Source organism: Cetorhinus maximus, chromosome 24, assembly GCF_964194155.1.
Source record: "Cetorhinus maximus chromosome 24, sCetMax3.hap1.1, whole genome shotgun sequence".
NCBI classification, from domain to species: domain Eukaryota; kingdom Metazoa; phylum Chordata; class Chondrichthyes; order Lamniformes; family Cetorhinidae; genus Cetorhinus; species Cetorhinus maximus.
In genome coordinates, this window is record NC_135902.1 from 46,398,901 (window position 1) to 46,412,001 (window position 13,101).

At 41.1% G+C, this 13,101-nt stretch overlaps 1 protein-coding gene across 4 annotated transcripts in view; it reads left to right on the plus strand.

The window, feature by feature from the left end:
* LOC144699855 (endonuclease V-like) overlaps positions 1-13,101 on the plus strand; it is a 79,258-nt gene that overhangs the window by 49,755 nt on the left and 16,402 nt on the right. For all 4 annotated transcript variants that reach the window (XR_013580639.1, XM_078571163.1, XM_078571164.1 and 1 more), the window contains exon 8: positions 12,871-12,959. Coding sequence is in view for 3 of the 4 variants with exons in the window: in XM_078571163.1 (XP_078427289.1) it covers positions 12,871-12,921 (51 nt within the window). In the remaining variant the exon portion in view is untranslated. The remainder of the gene's footprint in view (positions 1-12,870; positions 12,960-13,101) is intronic.

A 13,101-nucleotide genomic window follows, 5' to 3' on the forward strand; every position in this document is an offset into this window, starting at 1 on the left:
GCCAGCCCCAACCTCTGCTCTCAGCCAACACCTGTACACCTGTCATTGGGTGCAGTGGTATAATGGTTACGTTGCTGGACTAGTATTCCAGAGATGTGAGTTCAAATCCCACCACAGCAGTTGGGATAATTTAAAATTCAATTATTTAAATAAACCTGGAATGAAAAGCTACTATCAGCAATGGTGACCATGAAACAAGCGGATTGTCCTAAAAACCCAATTGGTTTTTTCCTTTAGGGAAGGAAACCTCTCATTTTAGTCTGGCCTACATGTGACTCCAGAACCGCAGCAATGTGGTCGACTCTTAACTGTCCTCTGGCCCAGCAAACCACTCAGATGCATCAAAACTGCTCTGACAGACCGCAGTGGTTCAAGAAGGTGGTTAACGACTATCTTCTCGAGGGCAATTAGAGTTGGACAATCAATGCTGGTCTTGCCATTCATGTCCACGTCGTGAGAGTGAGTAAATAAGAAAAGAAACGGATTAATTTTTCAGCAGTAGTTCCTCCATAGCTTTCAGAAGAAGCTTCCTTTCTCCCACTCCTTCCCCTTCCCAAAGATTGCCAAGGGGCATCGAAGCTAATTGTACCACCCCATCTATCACTCTGACTGAGATCACCAAACTTAACACAGACCATGAATGAGAAATGAGACCATGTGATGTGTTTCTCTGTGCACTGTCTTTACCTAATAAATATTTTACTATTTTAAGAATATCGTCAACCAAAGCCAAAGTACATGCATTATTTAACACATTGAAGATGCAGATTACTGAAGGAGTAAGCCAACATGGGGTCAATTGCATTTATACTGCTATTGCAAGTATCTGTGGTTCCTTGAAATGATGATTAGTCATAAGGCAATCAGGTAGTGAATCATTCACACAGGGACCATTCGTGGTGACAAGGAGGCTCCACAGTGGGTGATTCGAATTAATCAGGCCCTGCTGCAGCCCCTCTGTTTAACTCTTTCCATTCTAATCTCTGACATTCACAAAAATGTGCAGGTTTTTCTGATAAAGAGAATCTGATGTAAAGCATTTAATCACCTACACACTGATTCTTTGATCCCACTGCCGTTGGAGTAAACTGTTGAGAAACTGCTACCAAAAGTATGAAATTAAATTTAAAATTTAACTTCTTCTAACCAGAGACTGGTTAGAATATGGAGCTCGCTTTCGAATGAAGTGGCTGAGATGAACAGCATAGATGCAGTTAAGGTTATACTGGCGCAGACATGACATGATCAGGTAAGTGGCATCCTGTGCCGTAAAGCTTTCTCTGCCTCCCTAAGATGAGATAAAGAGGCATGGGAGGGGCTCATGTGGAGCATAAGCACTGGCATAGTCCAGTTGGGCCAAATGGCCAGTTTCCATGCTGTACAGTCTATGTAAAACATGGGAGGACATCCTGAAGGTGAAGCTTGTTTGTTGGTGGCACAGCATTCCAGGTTAGAATGTTAATATGTTAGCACCTGATTCTGAGCTCTTGTGTTTTTGCTGTGTCCTCTGGAAGGGAACAGCAAGTGCTCCTTAAGCGGTACAGAATAAAATGCAGACACAGAAAATCCTCGCCAGTCTCATGTATCTCGCAGTAGTTGGCTCATTTTCAGTGTAAATAGGGCTTTGGGAGCAGTGTGCTTGCTGTCCTCGGCTCAGACAATGGTATGCAGCAGAGAGAGGAACTTGTATCAAAAAGTACATGATGTTCTAAATATTCAAATGGCGTAAACAAATAATCAATTTAAATGGTGACAGCTAATTCAGTTTTATATCAAATTTGCAAATGTTCTTGATTAAAATACGCTGCATGATCAGTGCTCATTTGTGACAGACTCAAGCATTACTGTAAAGAACCCCAGCTGCTGATATTGACTTTGAATTTGTTTCAGTAAAAGTCATTAAAAGCCTGTGCGTTTTCCACCCCACTGCGGGACCGACGTCAAAGTGATGCTATTGAGGCCAGTGCTCCCAAAATTTAAAGGCTGTGCATAAGTTCCATGAGAATCAAATTCCCATGGCAGGCTGTTCAAAATTTTGTCCTTTCATTGGGCTGCTTGTGACCCTCATTTTGAAAGCACTGTCTGCGTTTCTAACATTAATAGCACTACCTGTGTCCAACACATTAATCGGACTGCCTCGATTTCTCACATTAATAGAACTGCATGCATCCCTTGCATTAACATGACTGTCTGGCATTTCTTGCATTAACATGACTGTTTGGTGTCAAGAATATATAATAATGTCTATAGTGTTATTGGAAGTTATTAAAATAGAGTTTAGTGTGGTCTGTGTCTATGTATATGTATGTGTCTTAATTGGATTAAAGCCAGCTGGTCTAGAGGCATTGATGTCTAGAAGGGAAGTAGGCTTGAAATGGTAATTAGATAAACATAGGGTGAGGTGTAAAGGGGGCAATTTGCATTTTTAAGTAGACCATTCAAAAGAGCAGGTGAAATATTACACCTAACCAGATGAAGCTCAGAAACAATGTGTTTATTTTTTTTTAAAGCTCATCAGTAAATTGGGTATTATGGAAGGGTTTTATTGTTAGAAGATTTAAAGTTAAATAAAACCTAGTGACAATGAGAATTTGCATTCAAAGAGGAAAATATGTATAAAGGAAGAGAAGGCTGTTGGTAAAAGGAGGAGGAATTCTAAGATCTAAAACCTCCAGCCTGTAAGCCTCAAGTCTGCCTGCAAAGGACCCAGAGCTAAAGGAAACTCATTTTGAATGCAATTGTTCAGGGTGTACTTTGCCAGGAGTCTGCTTAAATCTATGTTATTTACTGTTGCCTTACCAGGGGTCCCACTCAGAGTCAGATGAATTAGGGGATTTTTGTAGTTATAATAATTTTGTAGACATATATGTACATGCTTACAATGTTTCTTGTATTAATAAATGTTTAATTTAGTTTTATAAAAAAAAAACCTCTTGAGGCTCAGTGGTCTTGTCACTACTGAATTCAAAGCCTGCATCTCAAAACATACAAATTGCAAAAATGGGTTATGACAGTTGTTTCAAGTTTCCCTCTGGGATTTGAACAACTCAGCCTTTACCATCGGCTGTGTCACAATACAAACATTTCTTTCTTTAACAGAACTGCCTGTACTACTACTTGTAGTTTGTTCCCTGCAATCAGCAGCACCACCAAGTAGAAGGCAGGAGCAACTTAAGAGGGCTGGGTTTGTGTTTTGGCAGGGTGTGAGTTTCTTGGCTGGCACTATCTTTATAGATTTCCTAGCTGTCCCTGTGGCCCAGCCTGTACTTTATTGGCACTGCTACTATCACTGCCTTTTTGTTCATTCTCTGTGAGCTCCTGGCAATGTCACTCTTGATTAGTTATTTGGAGATACAATTCCACACCACGGAAATCACACCATTCCCCAGATCTCCCTTTTTTCCCCATTACTGGAAGTGCAGCATTTCACAATGATATGTTGCCTCATTTAGCAATACAGCCGAGAGCTGATTAAACTCAATCAATCAAGAGAAGCAAATTTGGCCAGTGCGCTCCCCTGGGTCTCAGCCTTCTGACCTTTTGGTTCAGGGTTGATTGTTCACATGTTGAACCATCAAAGTGACCTTTCCCGAAACATAAATTGAAGAAATGTGTGCCACTTGTCTATAAGTCATTAGTGTTCAATTTGAACCTGTGATTGGGAATTTAACCTCATCAGCGCAATAAATCTACATGTGAACTTGTCAAGTTTCCTAGGTGTTGTACTTCAAATTGTTTCACCGTGTGTGATCTTAGACGAAGGAGCAGATTTAAGAAAACGCAGGAGCAGCTGTATTAAACTGGAGCGCTGCGGAATAGAAAGACACTCAGAGAACTGTGTATTGCTATGTTCCCTGCCTCAGCTGTGCCAGTGTAGGGAGGTGGCGAGCAAATGGAGAGCAAGAAACAGCCTGAGCTGCTTTCTCAAGCCTTCCAATTGCTGGCTTCATTGCAGCGTTAGTAGAACAAAGTGAAGAGACCAGGAAATCTGGAATTCTTACACTGACCCACCCCTCTCCCGACCCTTCTGGCCAAGAAATTGTCGATGCCAACTCGGGAAGGAAGATTGTTGAGGCATGATGCTCCTGCCATCTTTACCTGCGGCAAGCTTGATGCACCAGCTGGTGTTTGCCTGCCTTTCAATTTTATATACCTGGATAACCTACACCTGTTCATTTACCTTCAAAATCCAGAGTCTTTTCAGCAAAAAGGGAAGTATTTTCATTAAATGGGAAAAAGACTAATCCAAAAAATGAAAACAAATTGTTCTCAACAGTTAGGCTTAGTGCCATAAAACAAACCTTTCAGTTAAAGCAAGAGCATGGCAAAAGGGCTAATTGTTAAACTAGTCAGATGTTAACGTTCTTTCAGCGCAGCCATCATCATTTATCAAAAGACAGAGAGTATTGAGTGTAAATTCATTAGGATGTGATTAACCCATTTATCATTGATTCAGTTTATTGTATAAGGCAACTGTGCGGCAAATACTAATTAGCAAAAAACAAATATTTGGCTGAACACTTATTAATTTGTTCTTTTGAGAGAATGGGAATGGTCATTAAATATGTGGAATAGTTATTCAATGTGGCGCACTCATGGCTGCTGCTTTTACTTACTGTTTGTGTCATTTGTGTAAGGTATTATTAGGCACGCATCAGGATATTACAGGCCTACATGTCACTGGCGTGTGTACCTGCGCCTGCGTGTGTGTACAGCCAGTCCAAGCTGCTAAGCAAAATGTTCTCTTTCAAAGATTGCCCCCCAGGTAAACCAGTAGATCGGCATCTTGATGTTAGAGGAGGGCTATGCTCAAAAGACATAGACTGTGGATTTGCTTCTCCGTGCAATTCTTAATCTTAAATGAGCAGTCTAGAGGAGATAACATGTTTTTTTAAAAAGGGAGAGAGAGAAGGCAATGAGAGGCAGAAGGAAATGCTTATCTGTTGTGCGCCTCTAAACACAATGGACCAGAAACATTAGTGTGGTTCCGAAGTAGTAGGTTATTCCCCTTCTCAATCAGAAAATATTGCAATTTGCAAGGGAAGGTGAGAGGCACCAAAAAAAAAACTTAATTCATTCCAATTTAGAGGTGGCCAGTAACTGTACTGTGGCACATTTGGATATTTAGTGGCAGCCTTAGTCCATACTGGAAACTCAACAAAACCGACTTGCATTCCAATGCAGTGCAGTGGTGACAGAAGCCACTGTAACCGGGTTAGCTTGAGACGTTTCACTGATTATTTTCTTTGTTAATGACTCCAGTGAATAAAACGAGTGTGTGTGACACCCATCTTCACACGCAAATCTACTGCACAGAGTTTAATGAATCACTTTACATTAAACCCAGTTGCTTTTATTTTTATCACTCATCTTTGAAACGCTAGTAATTTCTTGAGCTGTATGTTTTTCAGCTTCTCCTGAATAATACATGAAATGCAGTGATGCTCGTGCCCTGGTGGGACTAGCTTTCTATGTATTTGTGACGTCAGTGAGTTTGTAGTGAGGTTCCTCACAGTACTCCTTTAACCCAGTGAATGCCAAATTTTATACGCTGTACTACAGAAGTGGGATCTGTATGGATTTGGCTTCAGCTTAATGTAGGCTGGCTACTGACCCATTTCCCACAATGTGACCAGGCTATTGTAAGCTTAATACTCTTGAGATCCTAGGTGTGTTGGGTAGAACCCCCACCCCCGATGGTCAAAATTTAGTTAATGATTGTCGTGAACACCGTGAGGAATGGAGTGATTCACTTTGTCCAAGTAAACCCAAGTTATTTGGATTTCAAGAAGACAGATTTTTAAGTTTCTGAATAGGTTATACTTATTGTATCGAAATAAAAGGACAAACTGTACCAGTACTCGATGTAAGGTACGTGTGATACATTGCAAGCCAAAAGCTAACCCAATCGGGAATTACACAATGTATTTTAATTCTTTCATGATGGTGTTGATATCCTTCGGAAATACCAGCCTTTCACTCCTGCTACCTCCTGTGAATTTCATTGCACTGCTCACAATTCTGAGGATAGGGTAATCTCTCTGTGCCACAAATCATAAGAAGCCCTTTGAACTCCTCGTTTGATCCATTCTTTGGTCTGAAATATACCAAAACGTAAAATTGCACATGTACTGGATTGACATTCCTGTTTCTGACCTCTATTAAGTTGTATCATATTGCATGTGAGTCTGTGAAGATTTTGCTATCAACTGAAATGTCAATAGCTGTGTTATCAAAGGTTTAGAATTACATTTGGCTGCCCAGATGGCTTCATTGGTAGGTGCACTGACGAGCTGTAAAGGCCAGAAAGGTCTCCAGTTTAATCCCTGGATTCTGTTGAATTAGCTGCTATCTGCTGAAGTGGTGGTAACGATACTATGGTGGCCTCAATGTCCTTGATATAGGCAGGATGGAAATCAGCCACTTATGGCTCTCCAGCGAATATTGCTGGAAAGGGGGGAGCACATTAGATGAGGACAGGATCGGGATCAGTCGTGATGCCCCCCATGATTTAATAGCTTGCTGACACTTAAGGGCCTGATATTAATTGGGGGTGGGAGTTGTGCAGGTGGGGGCCCAAGTGACTGCAAACTGTGCAAGCTTGCACAGTATGAAATCAGGGAGATTTTAATTGCTGGGCCTCATCCACATGGGCCTATTGGTTTCCTATGTAATCCTGGCCAGAAACAGTACACTCCTGTTAGCAGGAAGCCACTGTTAGGGACCCAAATGAGTGGTCCCTGGCACTCCAGGTAAATGTTGGGAAGGTGGGAGCGAGGGGTAAGGAGGCCCTTTGCAGATGGGAGAGGGGCAGAGGTGTCAGAGACAGGGAAGACTGCTGCTCCCCCTGGCCTGTCAGGAAACTTAAATAAAATCCACGTTTTTGGGGCTTTTTCTAGCTCAGAGGCTCTTGCCACCAGGTTAGCCTGTTGGGAAGCCACAGCTGCTTCCCCACCCAGGCCTCTGGTTAAAATAACCTCACAGGAGGCCATTCTGCATATTTAAGAAAGGAGCCCTCTATTTTCCCCAGTGGTGCCTCTGTCGTCTGCTCAGAAGAGCAGGTTTCTGATCGCAACCTGCAGTAAGGCAGCGAGATCAGTATGGATAAGTTACATGAGCCACTTTAACTGCACACCTACCTGGTTCGCCCAGATGGGCAAAGTTAAAATCAGCCCTTTGATGGCTAACAATGAGAGAGAGAGCCATTTGGGTCATGGATCGGAGGGCTGCTGGCACCCATGGCTCTGTACCTCTGCAAGAGCCAATACCTGCAAGAGGGAAATGGGGAAAGTCTTCTTTTAGATATATATCTACTACTCATTTTGAAGAATATTATCAGAACCTATCATTCCAGTAAAATAAAAGCAGATTGCATATTACCTGTCTGAGGCTACATACAAAATAAAAAGAAAAGCTCTTCTTAGAAATCATCGAATCAATGAGTACTTTTTCATGCTTTTCCATATATAAAATTAGCACTGAAGTATTACTAAATGCAGAGCCTTATAGATCTAACTGTCTTTTTAATATGATGGGGATGTGGAACTCAGTTGTGAGAGCCATTCAATTTCCCTTGCTAAACATACATTGTATATTTTAATATATACACTGAGATTGTACTTTCAATTTAATTTTGTTCCCTCTCCTTTGTTGCAAACAGTTGCACACTGGAATTGACAGCCAGCATACCCTGTGCACGTCATTGGCCAGTGATGACACCTTCATTAAAGAGTGGCTCTGATACAATTTATATAGAAAACAAGAGTGTGGTTTTTAAAAAATAATGTTTTTCTCTGGGAGATCATTGTTTTCTGATTTGTTTTAGTTCACGTGCCAAGTATTTATTACCCTAATCCTTTATTTGCTGACCTGAGAAATTATAGCATTGGTAACTATGTTGTATATTCATTAACAAAACTATTAAACTGTCCTAGGTGAAATGCATCCAAACACACCAAAATAATGGAGATGGGTTAAGGGATGGAATTTATACAAAGCCGATTGGACACTTTGGTACTAGGAGCTTTGGAAAATAGCATACCTTTGAAATTTGGCATTCTTGCGTTTGTCCTGATGACTGCAAGACGAAAAGCTTCAGCGATATTTCTCTTCTCAGCAATAAAATGCATTCAAAGAAACCAATAAAAAGCACAAAGCAGGTCTCAGTGAGGATGAACTTAAGAATAAATCAAAATAAAACATCGCAAGGTGCCTTGTTTTCTGCTGTGCTTAGAATTCTGGATGTCATTTGCGCTTGTTTTGAACCAGCATAATTGCAGAAAATTCACATGTAAGGCTCTTTAGCCTGGGAGTTTGGAGCCATTATAATGAGTCAAAATGCATCCAGGCACCAGGATCACCAGACAAGCATATAGGAGTGAGGAAATTCAGGATAGTGTAATTACGTGCAAAATGCACGTCTTGTGCATTATGGTCTTGTGCACTGGGGATTGGCTTTACACCCCGATTACGCCAGATCTGAGTGCAAATAAACAGGAAATTCCACCCACTGTCGTTTTCTCATTGTTGCTCTTCAAGTAACGTAGTTTATACATTGTGATTTGTTAATGGCCCTTGATGTATATACTCCAATATATTACTGAATAACATCAATCACATCAGTGCAGTTAGCTTGTCACATTATGTCCGATTCACATTCTAATTTATAAAGGGGCGCATATAGCCATCAAGTTTCCATATTCACGGTTTTGCCACAACACGTCTGATATAAATTCTCTGCATTAGACTGTGGACAGCAACATAAAAGTGTATTAAGGAAAGGTTCCTTTGCTCAGCACAATCTCTATCACACCTGTCAAATTTGAAAAGTCACAGTAATCAATTATTAAATACTGCTGCCACTCAGAGCTTTCCTATGTGGTGTGTTGTCACTTTTAGCAGCATTTTAGGAAGTTTGCAGTCAAACTGGAACCTATAGAAAATGATTTTTTTATTGAAGCTGTTATAAGTAGCCAATTCCTCATTGAAGAAAAACATTTCACAATTTGATGGAAGTCTTTTTTCACATATATACTTAAGATCGACCATTTCTGCCAACTGGCAGTTCGATTGATATATATTCTTTTAAATATAATCGATAACCTCTTTGGATTGATTCATAAACACTATTTTGCATTTTACTGAATGTCAGGACATTAGGAAAGGCTCTCATATTTCTTTGAAGTTCAAACTTTAAGGTGAAATTTCAACTTCAACATACATAGTCCATGATGTACAGCCATGAGTGAGGGAGTCTAGGATGTCATAGATGTTCACTATTCTACATTGACTCAAATCAGGGGGAATGATGAGTCAATGCCCTGCAGCATTGGAACATATGGTGTGGCATAGAAGCAGCCGGTTTGTTCTGATGTCAGTGAATGTTCTGTGTCACAACATAGCTTTGCGCACAAGTGATATTAAGCACCACTTCATACAGCATTGATCCCACAGAAACTCCAGCAAAGGATACTCCTGGTACTAATGTGGATTTGCCATGTACATGTAGTAGCACTCCTGTACCTGATGTGGGAAGTTAAATTGGCCAAATGATGATGAAGCCACTCTCTAAAGCTGTTCCTTGAACTAGGGGAGCACATGGTAGAATGCCACATGTACAACAAGCCACAAAGGACAAGAGGCAAGCACTTTAGAAACATGCATGAAACAGGCACACTATGACCACTACAGAATTCAATTGCAGAAAGGGAATCATCACCTGACGAAAACGCAAGCAATGTGGCTCCCTGTGAGATGGTCCCTTAGGGCCTGGCATTAATTGAAGGAAGTCTTGATATTTATTGCAACTGGTAGTGAATTTCAGATGATTAATTGTCCCAGCAATTCTTCATGGATCATGTAATACATTTGAGGCCTGGCCAGTCTGGTGACCTTGAGCCTCATTGTGCACTATGCATTATTCACTTCTGTCAATGCTGCGGTAATACTGTAGCTCAAGTCACTGGCAGCAGACCAATGGGGACTAGCCTTTTTGCTTGGCGGCAAAGCTGTGAAATGATGCACAAATTCATCCAACAGGAATATCTTTATCAATAATGGTTTCTGCAAGCAAATTAGATTTGTGTTTCACTTTTTACACACGTTCATTAATCTCTACTTGGAGGGATCTGAATGGTCAGAGTGCACTAAACAGCCAAGTAGCTTATTAGAGCTTTCTACCAGCATTCTCCCACATTATACTTACGTCTACTTTTTCACTCAAATTAGAAAGGAAATGGATTGGCTGTCTACAAAGCAAACGGAGCAAAATAGCCATAAGCTGTATTTTTGTAAGCTTATAAGTTAATTAATTCAGTCAACTTGGCATGTCAGTGGGACTCAGAGTAATTAAAGTGAAGTTATTGTAGCCAGAGTAAGAAGATTACATTTGATTGGATCACTGTGTACCAAAAATTTGAATAAATAATTTTTCTACAGCGACTGAGTCTTTCATTTCTTTCTGTCTTGCACTCTGAAATGCGAAATACAATGTTTATGAATCTTACCAAAGAGGTTATTTGTTGTATTTAACAGTAAACATGGAAACCAAGATTTGTTTTGTTTTTTTAAATTTTTTTTAATCGTGTCCACAGACAGTCTATACAAGGGCCAGCCAGAGCTGGACACATTTTTGCGCCTTGTTGTTGAATTCGGCAAGGTCTGCAACAGTGCAGGGTTCCTCTAGCAATAGGCATTGCAGGAGATGTTGCATAGCCTGTGGCTCAGTTCCACATTCACAAGTTGTCGGGCTGGTTGTATATCCCCATTTGCTTAGTGACACCTTTGAACGACCTACACCAGTCCTAAGTCTGTAAAGAAACCAAGATAACCTGCTTCGAAACATTTTGGCCCCATTATGCCATCGTTCCAGTCCAGGTCTTGTGTTTGATGTTGTCTTTTCAGCTGCTCTGCCGCAAGCCTTGAAGCACCACTTTACAGATCTGGCATAATAAGAGTGTTTGGGAGCTCGCTTGGAACAGGGAGTATTACACCACAGGCAACATACACCAGCTATATTATAACTAACCAGTGAATAGCAAGCTTTTTGAACCTTCAAGTTTTAAAGTTTAAATTTAAGTTTTAATGTTAAAAAAGTCACATCGTATGCTGTATGTATTTTCAAACCTAATGAACCACTGTCCTGTCATCTCTTTTCAATGACTTATCATTTCAGTACTGTCAAAGGGCAGTGAACAGAGTTGACTTCTGGGTTTCGATGGCCCAGATATTCTGTTGCAGGGTGTTGTTAGCCTTGTCTGCCCTGATCAGGTTATTAAACTTTTTTCTGGCATTGCTCTGCAGTCTGGTGAGAGAGTTGGCAGTCAGTGCCAGTGCAACCTGATTTGACATGACCCAAGTGCCCTTTTTTGGTAAGAACATAAGAAATAGGAGCAGGAGTAGGCCATTCGGCCCCTCAAGCCTGCCCCGCCATTCAATAAGATTATGGCTGATTTTCCCCAGGCCTCAACTCCTCTTTCGTGCCCGCACCTCTTGGCCCTCAACTCCCCAATATTTCAAAATTCTATCTACCTCCTTTTTAAATATTTTCAGTGATCTAGCCTCCACAACTCTCTGGGATAGAGAATTCCAGACATTCACTACTCTCTGAGAGAAGAAATTCCTTTGCATCTCAGTTTTAAATGATTGTCCCCTTATCCTGTTACTATAGTTCGAGATTCCCCCACTAGTGGAAACATCTTCTCAACATCTACCCTGTGAAGCCTCCTCAGAAACTTGTACATTTCAATAAGATCAACCTTCATTCTTCTAAACTGTAATGAATGAAGGCCTAACCTGTTTGGCCGTTCTTGATAAGTCAAACCCTTCATCCCAGGAATCAGCCTAGTGAATCTCTTTTGAACTGCCTCCAATGCCAGATATCCTTTCTTAAACATGGGGTCCAAAACTGTACACAGTACTCCAGGTGCGGCCTCACCATCACCCTGTACAGTTGTAACAAGACTTCCCTATTTTTAAACCCCAACCCCCTAGCAATTCAGGCCAAAATTCCGATTGCCTTCTTAATTACTTGTTGCACCTGCATGCTAACCTTTTGTGTGTCATGCACAAGAACACCCAGATCCCTCTGTGCTGCACTTCTTTGGAGTCTCTCTCCATTTGGATAATAGTCTGCCTTTTGATTCTTCCTACCAAATTGCATGACCTCACACTTTCCTACATTAAACTCTATCCACCAAGTTTTTGTCCACACACTCAACCTGTCTGTATCCCCTTGCAGGTTCCTTATGTCCTCATCACAACTTGCCCTCCCACCTATTTTTGTATCGTCAGCAAATTTGGATACATTACACTCTGCCTCCTCCTCCAAGTCATTAATATAGATAGTAAATAATTGAGGCCCTAGGACTGATCCTTGTGGCACTCCACTAGTTACATCTTTCCAACCTGAGAAAGACCCATTAATCCCGACTCTCTGTCTTCTGTAGGTAGGTTTTGTGTCACAGCCACACAGTTTCCCTTAGGTTGTGTTTTATCCAGGAGGGTTTGCAGATCAGACTCTGCAAAATCCCTTCTTTGTGCCTCCATGTTATACACGTGTCCCTTCATTGGCTGCCTCTTCCAGGTTGTTCTGTATTGGACATTTTTGTGAAGTGGCTCAAAAGTAATTGTGAGACATCCAGTCAAGTTAGCTGACTGAGCAAAGAACTGTTCCTTGCTTGCCTGATGCTCCCTGGACTACTGCAATCTCCAGCCTGGAATGGATTTTTAAAGACTGAATTCTAATTCATATGCACCCCAGCAGATTCCTCCCATTTTGCACGTGTTTTACGCAAATAATTTTCTCTCAGAAATGTAAATGAGCTGATCCTGGAAATTCTGGCGTAAATATTTTTCTTGTTCACATTTCAGGCTGACATAAAGTCCAGAGAATATATTCGGGGAAGGGTCAACATATCTTGAAGTTTGAGGAAATAGCGGTCTCAAGTTAATCTCACAAGGTAGGTCCGACTAGAAGACGTGATAAGTAGCCAGTAAGATTGAAACTGAAATCTGGTCCCAGAATGGACTGCAGTAATTGTATTAGGTAGGCAACTGAGGTAACCATGTGTAGTGCAGCAGAAAGCATTGGATTATGATGCA